Source organism: Staurois parvus, unplaced genomic scaffold, assembly GCF_062004578.1.
Source record: "Staurois parvus isolate SC_StPar_1 unplaced genomic scaffold, SC_StPar_1.0 ptg000605l, whole genome shotgun sequence".
NCBI lineage: Eukaryota > Metazoa > Chordata > Amphibia > Anura > Ranidae > Staurois > Staurois parvus.
The window spans coordinates 1,278,637-1,295,388 of record NW_028318401.1 but is presented as its reverse complement, the minus strand read 5'-3'; the positions used below and the strand labels follow the sequence as shown (position 1 = coordinate 1,295,388).

The following is a 16,752-nucleotide window of genomic DNA, read 5'->3' as shown; positions in this document are numbered from 1 at the left end:
AATACCTGACCTGATTTCTTCACCGTTCATTAGTTTCTTGATCCATTTGTAAAATAGCTTCATTCTAATCACAATACAGATTTGAAATAAAATCCTAATAAATATTAATGGATGTAGTAATATATTTCCAGGAGCTGCTGTTACTGAGGTTTTTTCCCCACATTGATACAGTATTTTTAAACTTTGACCACCATGATGACCTGAAAATTCAGACCAATGTTTTATCTCTAGTAGATTTCCCTGTTCATGCTTGAATACAATTTCTGCTTTCTGAAGTTATTCAGGCAAAACATTTATCCCTTATCCTTTTTGTATGTCTGCCCATTCTTTCCATGGAAACTCCTCTACTTGAGATATTATATTGTATCGGTGGAACACTTACATTTTTCATAAGCATATTAGTTAAATTTACTCTAATCCCATTTCTCCTGATTCCTGTAAGATCTCCTTCTATACAATACAAGGCCTCACTCAAGATATCTGTGTGCAGGATAGGAAGAAAGCTTTCAGTGTCTCATGACTTGAAAACAGACCTGCCTTTTACCTACAAGAGTGACTAAGTCAAATGAAGTCACTTTATCTATTCTTGCTGTACATAATGAATGATGGAACCAAGAATGAAAAATACCTTTTTGTCCTGTTTAGGCAAACAAATTACAATGAATAGGAAATGTAAACAAGATAGATCTAGATCTACCCCCATCAAATCTCCAGTAGAGCTTGTCAATAAAGCCCCCCCCCCCCTTTAATATCCAGTCTAGCTATTCTAATACTAGTTCCCTCCATTCCCCATCATCAAGGAATTTCTAAGTGGTACAATCATATCTTTCTGGAGAAAGCGATTGGATGGAGCTCAAGTCCTACTTTAATGTGATGGCTGTCCAATGTTAACACCTCTGCCTACTAGTTGGTGACAAGATGTCTACAGGATGTATGCATTCATTAAATCTGCCATCACCCTAGACTTTTAGATAAACAGACCCCATATTATCATGATAAAGCCCTTTAACAAAATAGAGACAGTGTCTAGCCACCACCTTTCAGCAGGCCCTAAAGACAAAAACTGCCATCTTATTTACAATGTCTAGCATTTGGCTTTGAAATACTAATAAAGGCATGGACGGTTAGTTCTTTTGAGAATAAGGAAGACATTTTGTCCCATATGGTTTACAAACTTACTTTAAACCAGCTACTTTCATAGTCATATCACTATGTAGTCACAAATATCCTATTATTCCCATATAACATATCATATATAAATATATTACATATTGGTGATGGGCATTTCTTACATCATTTTACCTAACAAATCCACAAAGACCCAGATAGCAGTGTGCCCATTTGATGGACATTTCATCATCCATCGATATTACTGGATATAAGGTATTATCCTGCCTTTGACTTGGTAACCGCCTGAACTGAGATCCAGAAATGGGAAGATATGGAGGTGAGAACCAACACTTCTGTCAAGGTGGTTGATTAAACAAGTTGTGTAATGGCTGAACGAGTCCTTAGATCTGGTGAGTGAAATGGAAGTGTCCGAAGGAGTCATTAGATCTTGTAGATTAGCTGGAAGGGATGCCATTTAGGTTCAATCTGTTTTCCAGCTCTCCTCCATATAACACAAGACTTGAGTCGGTTTGCTCCTCTGACTGTAGTCCACAGCTAAGACATCTGAACATTCTCTGCAGACATGAGGGCAGTTTGTTCCATGATGCTGGGGGGTCATCACAATGATTGTTTTGCCAGGCAACAAATCTGCTGAATCTTTTGTCTTTATCTGTGGCCACCTTCCAGGGAAATTTTCCTGTGATCAGGCAGTAGATGAGCACTCCAAAACTCCATACATCCAGAGTGGAGTCTACAGCCAGTTCTTCCTGTCCAGTGAGTTCACACATCTCAGGGGCTCTGTAGGAGGTGCTGCCAGACTTAGATCTAATCACTGTTCCTTTCATACGAGTAAGGCCAAAGTCAGTGATTTTCACACAACGACACTCCTGGTCAAATACCAAAATGTTTTTACATTTTATGTCCATGTGCACCAGTCCTTTCTCGGCAATAAATTCCAGAGCACTGGAAATCTGCATGGCACATCTTTTAACACTGTCTTCTGGAAGTCCAACCTGGAATATAGAAAAAAAAAGTTATTACCCTGAAATAGAATGATCCAGAAAATTGCTAAAATTCGGAATCAGCTGGAATCAGACTTACATTGCGTACAATTATAGAGGACAGGTCACCAACTGGTGCCGCCTCTAGGCCAAATACAAAGTGGTCTTGGGTCTTGAAGGCCATGCCAAAACTCCTGATGATGTTGGGATGAGGAGAAAGGTAGGAGGACACACTGAACTCTATCAGAAATTGCCTTTTACTTGTTCTTTTCTTTTCCATGATCTTCAAAGCCATCTTCTGATCTGTAAATAGGACATGATTAGATTGATATTAAGCACAGCACTTGTGTGCATTTATATTTAAATCATGTTATGGGTATGGAGAGATGTATAAAATTAAAACATCCTGTATAACTGGCACTTACTTGTTTCTTTGTCCTCCACCAGCAGCACTGAACCGTGTCCTCCACTTCCAAGTTCCTTTATGAGGTGGAATCTCTCCTGTAAGTCTATCTCCTGTAGACCTTGTGATGATGAGGAGACAAGTCCTTTCAGAAGGATCTTCACCTCGTGGGCAGCAGAAGCCATTTTGATCTGGAGAAGACAGAACAGTTTTTAGCCCTTATTCAAATAACACCTAAAACCCACCAAATAACATGTAAAATATCCTTCTCGTAATACAACCAAACACACAACATAATAAAACATATACTATAATATTGACTTAAAGTCTTCATTTGTACCAACTATATGTACAGGCTGGTAGGGAATGAGATGGAAAATGTGGTTGATAGTAAAAGCTCCAATTAAATTCTGATTTTCATAAACACAACTGAGGGCCGATATAAAACTACAACATTACTATATACAGCTCAGTTATATTTGTGTATTGATTGACAAGTGTCATTCTATAATAGTGAGGAAGTAACAAAACATTCCTTATAATAGTACAAATATAATGACTTACCTTAGGAAATGTTGAGATCACTCTTCAATGTATCCTGCAAAGTGTTCCTCTGTTATCAGGCTCCACTGATTTCAAGGTGAGATCTTCAGCTATTCTCCAATGTCACCCTAGATCTGGTGTTGGAGAGGAACGAAAGAGGGAAGAGAAGGTCACCTTTAAATGGGAGTTTAAATGGGGGGGTGGTTGTAAAGTTGAAGCATTCTGATTGGCTGCCTGGGAATTTACATACGTTGTACAAGTAAGCAAACATTGTGTTTGCCAATTTGCATTTGAACTGATCACTTGTAGACTGTAATTAGAATGTGAGAATGAATACAAAGAAACAAGGAAGACTTGAGGTTCAGGAGTATCAGCGTTTGCTGGGCTATAGATGATCACTTTATATACAGTATTCCATTCTACTGGAATATGAAATGACATTTTTCATTTTGCTGTGGAGCTCCTGGTGAGAAGGTTCGGTGTGTGAAGGTGTACTCAGGTTCTGTGACTTTCCGGCCACAGCAAAATCCTAGAAGGTGGAAAAGACATAAGCAGGAATCTTCTGGTATCGGATTTTTAGATATATTGTTAGTTTAGGATAACTACAAAGTGAATGGTAACATTTATCAAAGCAAAGGATCTTAGTAAGTTTAACCGATTTCCCACCCGCCCTATAGTAGAAATAGTGCTACAGGGCGGCACGTGCGTAAAATCAAATACCACCGAAAGAAAGCTCAATTCATGGGAAAAAAAGGACGCTGAGAGTGTTTTACTATGGGGCTGTGTGTGTGCGTCACTGTAATCACACGCGATGACAGGGAGGAGAACTGTTAGTAAACAAAACAGTTCTCCTTCCTGGCGGAGATCCTCGGTAATCATGGGGTGCCGGCGAGTAATCACCGGCCAGGACCTGGTGATTGACAGCCATGGCCCCTACCTGGAAATGCAAAATCATGTGTTTGTGTGTATGTGTGTATATATATATATATATATATATATATGTGTGTATGTGATTATGTGCACCCGTGCCGCCCTGTAGCAGTAATTCTTCTATAAGGCGGACAGGAAGCGGTTAAACTGGGTGTTTAATTTCTTCCCTCTGTAAAATACGTAACATGAGACCCATCCAATGATTTTTATTATGTGGCCCTGCTCAGAATTTGCAATAAACAGCTCTTGCTAGAGCCTGTATTTATGGCAAATTGCAGTCCATGCCCTTATTTCCTTTACTCATTTCGGCTTCATCCATAGGAATGATTCGGGTCGTGCTCATAAGTTTACATACCCCTGACAGAATTTGTTAGATACAGACCATTTATTAGGAATGCATTCATGATCAGGCCAAAAACACCACCAATGTAGTTCCCAGAAACCACTTCCCATCCTTGAAGACACCACAGGAACAAAACACAATCCCTGTGTCTATGGAACAGGTTCCTTCTGTTTGGTCCCCAACCACCATACACTAACTCGGGGACAAGGTCAGCCAACCACAGACATACTGATCCATAGATACCCGGTCACTACAAGCTGACCAAACCAAATGAGGACACCTAGAGTCATGACTGCTGTATACGCCTCCACATCTACACTAATATTCCTTTAGATCAGCAATTTCTCCCATAACCACTGGAAAAGGATCATTTAGATCTGTATCTTTCTCTTCCCAATACTCTTCACATCCCTCACCCCTCCCTACATCATAGGCACAGATAGAAGCACCTTACGAACCTCTCTGTTTCCACCACCCCCCTCTGCCAATCCCTCCACTGGCTTCCGATTGCCCAACGGATCAAATTCAAAATCCTAACACTGACGTACAAAGCTGTCCACCATACTGCCCCAAACTACATCTCTGACCTAATATCCAAATACCACCCAACACGCACTCTCCGCTCCTCACAAGACCTGCTTCTCTCTAGTTCCCTGGTCTTCTCCTCTCATGCCCACCTCCAGGACTTCTCCAGGGCGTCACCCATCCTCTGGAACTCCCTACCCCAATCCATCAGATTATCACCTACTCTCCTCTCCTTTAGGTGCACCCTGAAAACTCTTCTCTTCAGGGAAGCCTACCCCACCCCCTGCTAATTGCCAACCTCCTCCACTCTTCTTACCACTCCTTCACCCACAGCCATTTCCTCCTGTACCACCATTCCCTCCCTCCTAGATTGTTAGCTTGAAAGAGCAGGGCCCTCGAATCCTTCATGTATCACATTGTATTGTTATTGTTCTTTTGCATGTACTGTCTCCCATTGTAATGTACAGCGCTGAGCGAACTGTTGGGGCTTTATAAATACTGTATAATAATAATGTGATAATATGTCCCATATGCTATGGCAGCCTGACCATTGAAAATTGAAATAGTTTGCATTGTGCATAATCTGTAATGTTTTCGCCCGAGGTTGGACTGGGACCACTTTGTATGAACCTATGATGTTTGCTCAGTCTTCACTTTTGCTATCAATTCCTTGTTTTGTGTCACCTTCAGATTTGTAATTCTTAATTTTTAAGACTTTCCTCCTGGGAGGCCTTAACAATAATAATACTTTAACAATACCAGGTAAAAACCCTTTACATTTACTCTTTTTCATTCTCCGATGCCCTAATATTTGGTTAATAGATTTTCCTGCAACCATGGGTTTCAGGAAAGAAAATTGCTTGATTCCCATATCCACACAATCAGTGTTGATGGGAGAATCCCTTCCATGAAGCTATTGTGTTCTCTCAGTGGGGATAGGGGGTGGGGAAGTCATCCCCACTGGGAGAACACAGTGATTTCTGCTAGTGGCTATATTAGCCTCTAGCAATGATCACATGGAAAACCCAACAGGTTGGTTGTACTAAATTTGACCAATCAATCAACTTAGGTACATTCAGCCTGCCTATACATAGGTTAAATCTTGGCCTTGAACCATCCGAGATTCGAACCTTCTATGGACGGCTTTAGTTACAAAGCTTTCCATGCTAGATATGGCAGCTGTTTCCAGCAGATGGTGCCCACAGTTTCCAAGTAATTACCTTAAAACTTTTCAAAGCTCCACTAACAAGTTGAGAAAATGGAAGAAAATAAGTGATAGAAAAATAAATGACACAAAAAAAAAAAATATATATTTTTTCAAGCCTTTAGTCTGAGACTACAATACTCAGTACACCCAAGGTGTTGGAGCACAGAAATTTACCATAACAATAAGATCTACCCTGAATGGTTTCAGCCGACACCCAACAGACAATACACAGAGGAGTGACTGAAGGCAATGGTGATGGGATTTGGTAATTACAGTAAACAAACAATAGTAGAGGTGAACACCCAGACACTCAGCAGAAACAATTGACAATGACAATGGCTACCATTTTCCCCAACAATGTTTTGTAGTGTATACTAAAATAACCTAAAAATACTCCATACTCTGGTCCAGAAAAGTTCCACTTTTCCAAAAATGAGGATGCTAAAATGTGAACATTACCAAACATCCTCCCTGCTACATTTAGCTTTAATTTCATACAAATACAATCCATTTCAATAAAACAAATCACAACTAAATCAAACTAAAACAAGTTTTTAAAAAATAAAAATATGTCAATTCATGATTTTTTTGCATTAATAATAAAATAAACAAAAAAAAAATAAAATCAAACAAGCAAAATAATATTTCCTCTTCCGTATACTATTATCCCTATTAAATTGACCGGCTTCAGTTGGTTCTTCCAATATCCTTTTCCTGAATATGGCAATCCAGCAATCTAGTAATATAGAAGGTAATTATCAAGCATGTTCTACTATCCAACCTAATGCAGAGTAGCTGGTTATTTCCTGCATTTCCTCCACATTTGGTCTATGATTCCCTATGCCTTGCTCAATAAAGTACTGGAAGTATGGGACACACTGGTGAGGCCACCTCCTTACCTTTACTATGGCACCCCAAAAACACTTCATTACCCTTAGGAGAGAAGAAAATCTGGATTTTACCAACATCAGGGGGTTTATTAACCTTTTCAGTTAAAATAATTTGGCCCCCAATGTGATCTGGACTTGTCACAATGGAGTACTCTCTATTTTCGGTTTTGTGACCTCAAAGTGAACATTTAAAGTAAAGTAGATTGTGGAGACAAAATACAACAAATACAAACCAAACATGACAATAAAGACATACATTTCACCATCTCAGGGAAAGTTCCTTCATCCCCCCAATGAACATATATGTGTATGAGCGCAGTGCTGAGTCTGAGCAGTTCCACATTACTAAAAATGACTAGTGATGAAGCCCCATAGCAGAAAAATGTATTTTGGCCCTCAAACTTTATATGTAAATCCTCTGCTTGTAAAAGATTAGTATATATCGTAAGAATCTGCAGAAGATTTTTGAAGCTTTTAGTGATGGAGCATCTTTGTTAAAACCTTTAAAGAATAACTTTACTTTCAGGGTCCAATCACAGCTCAGCATTCCAGCCTTTGTCAGTTCATATATATTGCCCACTTTATAGTCTCAGGTGGGTGGAGTTCTCTGTTGGTTTTAGATTGTATATTTATGATTTATATATGGATGCGTGTTTATATTTTATTTATTTAGACAGATATTTTATACATACATTTTCCATGGCTAAATTGGGTCAATGTGATATTTTGCATTTTTGTAAATTTATGTTGAGCGATTTAATAAAAATATATTAAAAGAAAATTAAGACATTTTATACATTATCTCTATAAATCTTAGCATCTAGAAACTGTTTCCTTGGTAATTAAATCAATCAAAATTAGCAATTTCCCCGCCCTCATCACACTGGCACAGCATAAACAATCCCCATTCATATGGACCTACCTGCTCCACCCTTCAGAAGCCCATTCCAAAGTCCCCAATCATATGTTAATGAGCAGCTCCTCTGTGTTGGCCAATCAGAATCTCATTTAACAAATTCCCTTTTCTCCTCACATATATACCAGACCTCCAGTTCTTACTTTCAGTGACTCTCATTTTGCTTGTAGCAAAAGTGATTCATTTCCTCCATTGACTGCTTCCCACCAGAATTACTTTTCAGAAGACCACATAGATTTCCTCCGTGAAGACCGACTTGGAGACCATCTATACCTTCATTTTCCAAAGTAAGTCATAGAGAACTTCATAGTTTTATAATCCTCAGTTTTATCCTTTTCTAGGGTTTTTTCTACTATTAGAAGATGTACTTAGCAGAAAGTTAGATAGTAAAACTGTTTAATGTTCTCTATTTTTCACACTTACCTGTTATTTATTGTCACACAAATAGGCCTTTTATTTTACAGATTTATATATTGATTAAATCTCCACATTATCTTGCAGTCATTTATTTTTAAAATATATTCAGCCTTAAGCTTTACATTCAGATGTTCATTCTTCTTGTACCCTTGAAATAAAATGAAACAATTCCATCCTCGGTTGTGTGATAGATGGTAGATTAGCAGTTGCATATTAAATACAATTCAAAATCAAAAGTTTCACATTTTGCATTCCTGTAATTTTGCCATTCCAGTCTGTCTTTTTCATACATGGAAGTGTTTTCCTAATTCTCTCTTTCATCATATTTTACAATGACAACCTAACAATACAGATTTCATAGCAGAAAGTTAAATTAAAAAAAACTGTTTTTAATTCTCCCAAAATATAAATTATTTTTTTCTTTCTCACTTGCCTGTTATTGACTTACAAAAGGGATTAAATCATTGTCTTTTGTTTAGAGATCCATAGATTGATGGAATATCCACATTAACTTGCAATATGTTGTTTTTACAATCTACCCAACCTCATGCATTACATTCAGATGTTCTTTCTTCATGTTCCCTTGAAATAAAATGAAACAATTCCATCCTAGGTTGTCTGGCAGGTTGTAGATTAGCAGTTGCATGCTAAACAATTCAGTACCAAAACATGATTTCATTTATTGCTAGCTGGAAATATTTTTTTCATTCATTAAGCTCTGACATTGCTCTGTATTACTAGCAGTGCATGCAGAGAATGAGGAAAGTGAGGCTTCCCACCTGTTAGCTAGGTGTCTCATCACACAGTGGAAGCAAAAATGTGTTACATCACCTCTGCATTCACCACCAAACATGGGGTCACTTTCACACCTGCAAATGGTGGAGTATTTCCATCTTTTGTCTAACCCCTGTATATTCCCTATAAATGAGACAAACTCAACTGATGATAAAAGAATAAAAAATCCAAGCCAATTAATCTCTGATTCTCTGACCACATATACACAGCTATATACCCTAGAACATTCTAGCCAAAAAATCTCATCAACCTGTCACATCACATGCCAGGAAAATTAAGAAAAAAAATAAGTTGTGCTTGCATATAATTGGATGATGGAAGTCAGCAGAGCTCCTCCCTTATTTACTCTAACAGATTCTATGATATCTAACAGAAAGCACTCCTACGCTGAATATTATCTAATGTATTTCATATATTGTGAATGTGTTGTAGTATTTATTATACCCTTTTTCTTTTCTTTCTGTCTTTTCTATCTTTAATTTGTATATATGTGATATTTAGCATTTTTGTAAATTTATGCTGAACAATTTAATAAAAAGATATTATAAAGAAAAAAGAATATTTAGCCATTTTATACATTATCTCTATAAATCTTAGCATCTAGAAACTGTTTCCTTGGTTAATTAAATCATTTAAAATTAGTTTCAGGGTAATTTTCCCGCCCTCATCACACTGGCACAGCATAAACAATCCCCATTCATATGGACCTACCTGCTCCACCCTTCAGGAACCCATTCCAAAGTCACCAATCATATGTTAATGAGCTGCTCCTGTGTGTTGGCCAATCAGAATCTCCCATCAATTAACAAATTCCATTTTCTCCTCACATATATACCAGACCTCCACTCCTTACTTTCAGTGACTCTCATTTTGCTAGTAGCAAAAAGTGATTTATATTCTACATTGCTTCCCGCCAGAATTGCTTTTCAGAAGACCACATAGATTTCCTCCTTGAAGACCGACTTGGAGACCATCTATACCTTCATTTTCCAAAGTAAGTCATAGAACTTCATAGTTTTATAATCCTCAGTTTTATCCTTAGATAGCATTTTTCTCTACTATTAAGAGATGTACTTAGCAGAAATTTAAATAGTAAAAATGTAGAATGTTCTCTATTTTTTCACTTACCTGTTATTTATTGTCGGACAAATAGGCCTTTTATTTTAGAGATTTATATATTGATTAAATATCCACATGATATTGTGATCATTTACTTTTTAAAATATATTCATCATTAAGCTTTACAATCAGATATTCATTCTTCATGTACACTTGAAATAGTTAAAAAAAACAATTATTCCTCAGGATGTCTGTTAGATGGTAGATTAGCAGTTGCTTGTTAAACACAATTCAAAATCAAGTTTTTTTACTGAGTTCAAATTTTGCCATTCCTGATATTTTGCTATTCTTGTCTGACTTTTTCATACATGGAAGTGTTTTCCTAATTTTCTTTTTCATCATATTTTATAATGACAACCTAACAATACAGATTTCTTAGCAGAAGGTTAAATTGCCCACCAAAAGGGATTCAATGATTGTCTTTGGTTAGAGATCCATAGATCGATGGAATATCCACATTATCCTGCAATATGTAATTTCTACAATCTACCCAACCTCATGCATTACATTCAGATGTTCTTTCTTCATGTATCCTTGAAATAAAATGAAACCGTTCCATCCGAGGTTGTCTGGTAGGTTGTAGATTAGCAATTGCATGCTAAACAATTCAGTACCAAAAGATTTTTTATTTCCCTAAGTTTCATATGTTGCCATTCCTGTCTGTCTTTTTGTACACGCATTGTTTTCCTATATTTCTCATTCATCATATTTTACAATGACAACCCAGCAATACAAATGTTGTAGCAAAAAGATTAAATAAAAAGAATGTTTTAATGTTCCCTGAATTTAGATGATTTTATCTTTATTTCCCTTGCCTGTTATTACCCTACAAGAAGGATTAAATGATTGCCTTTTGTTGAGCGATCCATAGATTGATGGAATATCCACATTGTTTTGCAATATGTTATTTTTACAATCTACCCAACCTCATGCATTACATTCACATGTTCTTTCTTCATCTTCCCTTGAAATAAAATGAAACCGTTCCATCCGAGGTTGTCTGAGAGATTGTAGATTAGTAGTTGAGTGTTAGACAGGAATGGTGAAAAAACTTTTGATGGTGAATTGTTGTTTGTCTTTTTGTACATGAAACTTCGTTTCCCCCCTAATTTTCTTTGCTTTTCCAAATTTTCCAATAAGAACCTGTTTTTAGCAGTAAGTTAAATAGACAAACGTTTTTATGTTCCCTCAATTAGATTTTTTACCTTTTATCTAAATTGCTTGTTATTGCCCTACAAGTATGAATAAATTATTTTCTTTTGTTTAGAGGTCTGTGTATTGATTGAATATATTTTTAGAATATAACCAACTTCATACATACATTGAGATTTTCTTTCTTCATGTATCCTAGAAGTAAAATTATACAGGTCTTCTTAGGTCATCCTAGATTGTCTGTTAGGCAATTTTCAGTTTGGTTTGAAATCACAATCCTGCAAAAAAATGTTTTTATAGTAATCGGGTTCCAAATTCCACTATTCCCATTTGTCATATTTAGTACATGTGGGGTTCTATTTTCTCTTCCACTATATTGTTACAATGACAAGCTTACATAACATTGACTAGAATGTTGGCAACTCTGACCAGCAACTCAATACAATGGCTGTAGCTAGAGGCCAACTCCAGCCAATCCCATTTATTTGCTTGATTTATGAATGAGTTATAACTTCTGTCAGGTTTTTATTACCACCTGGGTCCTTATTGGGAAGATCCACTAGTGACCCAATACTGGGACACACATGGCAATAAACACCTGACAAAGATATGAGTCTGAGTGCTCTAACTATCTTGTCCTATGACATGCTCAGATCATTTGTTGTACTTTGCGCTTCACATTCAAATATACTGTGTGTGTGTATATATATTTTTTTATTTTTTTTTTCTGTTTATCTTCATGCCTTGCTAGTCTGGCTAGAGTATTCTATGGCAATCTTTTTCAACCAGGGTGCCCAGGTACCCTGGGGTGCCTTCTGGGTTATTCAGCGATGCCTTTGGTAGAATTGCCCCAAAAACTGTAAACAAGACAGTAAGTGGATCAGTCCTGCCTTTTTGTTACACAAACCACAAATTTGTATTGTGCAGCATTACAACCTTGGGTACTGTGGGGTCCAGCCGCTGACATTCCTAACAACGGATGATGTAATTGGTTGAAAAGGAGGACATCAGTCACCTGAATCCTTGTTTGCCCCTCTCCATCAGCACTGGGGTCACTTTAGCTGAGTGAGGGAGAATGTTGGGACATGTTGGTAGCAATGTGCAAAGGTGCAATAGTTATGAAAGAACAAACCACTTCTAATGTTGGGGGTCCTACTTGTGTGGATGTTGCTGCGTTACGTAAAACTATTTGTTTAGTTCTTACATTTTAGCATGGGGTGCCTCAAGATTGTGTGGAATTGTAAAGGGCACATTGACTAAGAAAAGGTTGAGAAACACTCATCTATGGTGTATGCATAGCAAGACCAGTATAGGTCCATGATGAGGGACCCCTTGTATTTCCCTGTTACTATATCATGCTAGAATGCAGTTTTTCATTGTCCAGTTATACCTGACTCTGGTATATTTCCTATTGTGAATTGATGTTGGTCACCTTTGGAAATAGCCACCAAATCTTCTTTCTGTTTATGTACCTGTTATTAATCTTTAATAAAAATATCATGGAGCAAAAAAAAATTACAAAACCTAATAAAGGTTTTCATTCTTCCCCCACTTGTGCCCTCTTAAAGAGGTTTTGCTGACCACACACATGAAGTGAGGGAAGATCGGACGTCAGAAACGACAATAAAAAGTTAAAAGATGTTCTAACCTTGTCCTATTTTTGTCCAAATTCTTTGGTTGGATTTGTGCTTGAAGTCTCAGGAAGTCACATATCTTTAGTAAATCATTTACTGTATTACAGCAAAGTAAAACCAGGGACTTCCTAGGATGGCATCTAAGGACAGAAAGTCAACACCCAGCTATAAAAGATATTTTCATAAATGTTAGTCATATCATGCAAAAGTTTAAAGATTCACACATGATGTTCAATACAAAAACTTTTGTATGATGTGACTAATACATTTGGAATTTGTATCTCTATGTTTTGAATTGATATCCCTGGCTGCCATCCTAGGAAGTCCCCGGTTGCTACCTTGTTGTAGACATTTGTTGGTTTGGAATGATGACACTCTCGGTCCTTTGCCCAGTGCCATTCTACATCACTCCTTTCTCTCTTTGGAATCTATAAAATAATTGGACTTCTTACATATAACTTGTATGTATCAGAGTAAGGGTTCGTGTCCATAGAATCAGTTTGATGTCCATTTGAGACCCTTCTAAAATAATTTATAATACTGTATATTGACAGGTGAATTTGATCGGCTTCAAGTGGGTTTTGCATTACCATAGACTTATATAGGAAAACAATATCCACTTGCTGTGAATAAAAGCTCATCAACATAAGCCCAACATGTATTTAATAAGAATTGTAAGCATATATCAGCTTTAAAATGTAAAATAACTGTCTTTAGTTACAATACTACCCCTCCCCCCACCTCTAATGAAGGTGACAATTAATAACAGTAACTGGGTGATATCCAGAGAGATGATTAATGCCGCTTACTAATGATTAGTGCCAAATGAAACTCATTTGTATGTTTTGATGTTGTGATTCCAGAATGGCTTCTAGCATTGTAGAAGTAACCAAGAACACTGCAAGGAAACTTCTTGAGCTCATCGCTGAAACCTCAGAAAACCTGAGGATGATGGAAGTCGCAGACCACTTCCACCCCATCAAAGAGCTCGGGACAGGATCGTACGGAAAGGTTCTCTTGGCCAAACATCGGGGTTCAGGTAAATTTGTAGCCTAATTCATGTAAAGAGAATGATTTACAGAATCAGTTGTGCTTCTGAGTGCTTTTGAGCAGCATTTTTAAGTTTCTAAGTTTTCCAAGCCCCCCTTGCTTCCAGTTTTTGAGTGATGATTATGGATCTTAATAAGTCAGAGCTTTTAGATTTACATAAACTTTTAACTAACTTTAGCAGGTTTTTAGCAAGCTTCATCATTTCTCTAATGTTGGGTTTATGATACTCATTGTCTTTTTATGTCTTTCTTTTTAACAGATGAGTTGGTGGCTATGAAACTGATGAATAAAGAGAAAACTCCAATGGACAACTTCCTAGTGGAATACGGAATGTCTCTTAGTCTCAGCGGCCATCCAAATATCATCGAAACCCATGAAATCGCTTTCCAAACCAGCAACGATTATGTCTTTGTCCAGAAGGTGGCACCAGCTGGAAACCTTCATTCAATAGTAAAGCTAAATGTAAGTTTGTATCAAAAATGTATTGATCTTTATAAAGTCACAATTTCTAGTTTTAGTTGCTTTTGAAGCATTTCTGAGTTTTAAAGGTTCCTTTCCCAGGGCAGTGAGTTGGTAGGATGTATAGTTGGCATACGCTTGTTGTTTTAGGTCTGTGTATCACTCAAGTTATGAAGCAAGGTTTAAAATGGAGTAAGATGGGTTAAGAAGGATCTTGCACCATTAATGGCACCATTTTGGATGCTGACAGGTTTCCTTTAATCATACTCCTTGTGTATTCAGCTAATGTATGTTTGTTTCCCTGTACACGAGGTAAGGTGGGTTCAATATGTTGGGTAACATTGTGTTATATTTGTGTCTAGTGACTAATTTTCTCTCTTTTTTCCCTACAGGTTGGTTTAAATGAAGATCTTGTAAAGAGTTTTGTTCCACAGGTAGCGAGTGCCTTAGACTTTATGCACAGCAGAGGAATGGTCCATCGGGACATTAAACTGGACAACATTTTGCTCATGGACATTGAATGTAAGGAAGTCAAATTAGCAGATTTTGGACTGACGAGGCTCCGGGGCACTCAAGCACCATGTATGGCCTGGTCCATCCCATATACTGCTCCGGAATTGTGCAGCTTAAAAGAAGGGGATCAATTGCTGCTGCACCCGAGCATTGACGTGTGGGCGTTTGGAGTCCTGTTGTACACAGCTATGACCGGCTCATTTCCATGGAAAGAAGCAGGGGGTCATGACCCCATGTATCGGGAGTTTGCTTGGTGGCAAATGAAGAAAGACCTATCCTTGGCACCAGGAAAGTGGCAACAATTCTCCATTGAAGCCAGGCAGATGTTCTGGGACTTGTTGGCCCTCAATGCCTCTGAGAGGTCTTCTGCTATGGACATTTTAAAATATGTCCACCTGCCATGGAAAGCATAAATGCCTCCAGAGAATCTAACCAGGAAAACGGTCATACATGTGATATAACAGAGTGCATGATGTCCATTGTGGAGCCTCATCAAGTGCTGCCTCATACAAGTCTCATGTCCTAGGGGAAGGTAAGTCTAAATCTTAGGACTGCTGGCTTTTTCTGTAGCTGGTCACATGTTTGCTTATCTACTGTAATTGCTGATTTCAGAAATACTAACTCATAGCGTAGGAAAACCGTATATAATGAGCCACAGAAGCACAGATCTAATTGGACCACATGTCCACTTCTTTCCACCACAGTTCTCAAAAGCAATTTCACTATTCAAACATATACCATTCTAAAGCTATAACACCGATGTATGCTTACATGGTACCTACACTAATTACACATTCATTCTATTTGGCTTTAGTCTCCCAATGCTTCCCCTGCCTAAGAAAATATTATATGGTCAAATTACGGGACCCTCTGCTCCAGGGCCACAGAGCAGCTAATGGCATGGTTATACTACATAGAAATTACATTGCACTTCTTCTCACCATTGATTTTATTGTTCTCCTTAAATGGCCTTAAAACCCATTTCCAGTTTTATTCTTTCATGTGGTAGGAGGGGGGGCCTGTTTACAAAAACAAGCAATGTTCACCCTCCTCAAGCTCTAGTGATCCCCCATATTGTCTTTGCTCCAGATTCGGTCTTTTCCAGGATTTGACACCCAATGTTATGCAACATCTTCTGTGAGCTGACAGGGAAATGAATCAGGGAGCCAAGCTCACCGCATCACATGAGCCCAGTTCTCTGCAGCAGCATTCAGGACCTGTTCCCTGCTGGAGGATAGATAAGGATGGGAAACACATGTCAATCATATGTCCAGCCCGGCCAGCAAGAAAAAAGACAGATTTAAATAAAGCTCCTAAACATGTGTACTATATTAGAACAAATTGATGTTTTTTACATTTTGTTGGTTTTCTTTTCCATTTTTTTGTTCATTGTCAAGTGTATTGGAATGTGTGTTCTGCAATCCTCCTGTACAAGGCATATATGGTAAGTATAATATTGTCATAATAAATGAAGACTTTAATGACTCTATTGCAGTATGGACTGAGGAATCCTTGGATACATTGATGGAATGATGTTACATTACCGAGCCTGAGATCAGCAAGCCCCCCCCCCCAGCTGCATAGTGTAGTAACTTTTGCTAATCTGTGGTTACTCCTCCTGTGCACTGGGTGGTGCTCTTGTGCTTCTTCACCTCTGGTTTATTCAATATTGTATTATTATGTTTATACAGCAATATGACTATTACTAATACTACTATCACTTTATACTACTTTACTACTTCTGC

At 37.8% G+C, this 16,752-nt stretch overlaps 2 protein-coding genes across 2 annotated transcripts; one reads left to right on the top strand and one right to left on the bottom strand.

The window, feature by feature from the left end:
• Positions 1 to 1,565: 1,565 nt before the first annotated feature.
• Positions 1,566 to 2,699, bottom strand: LOC149449755 (serine/threonine-protein kinase SBK1-like). The gene is made up of 3 exons (XM_089692833.1): positions 2,537 to 2,699; positions 2,212 to 2,414; positions 1,566 to 2,123 (listed from the first exon to the last, which is right to left on the bottom strand). The coding sequence occupies exons 1-3, from the start codon at positions 2,697 to 2,699 to the stop codon at positions 1,566 to 1,568; spliced, it is 924 nt and encodes a 307-aa protein (XP_089548959.1).
• A 3,411-nt stretch (positions 2,700 to 6,110) lies between these two features.
• LOC149449754 (serine/threonine-protein kinase SBK1-like) lies at positions 6,111 to 15,420 on the top strand. The gene is made up of 4 exons (XM_089692832.1): positions 6,111 to 6,127; positions 13,891 to 14,024; positions 14,295 to 14,497; positions 14,887 to 15,420. The coding sequence occupies exons 1-4, from the start codon at positions 6,114 to 6,116 to the stop codon at positions 15,418 to 15,420; spliced, it is 885 nt and encodes a 294-aa protein (XP_089548958.1). The 5' UTR covers positions 6,111 to 6,113.
• The last annotated feature ends 1,332 nt before the right edge of the window (positions 15,421 to 16,752 follow it).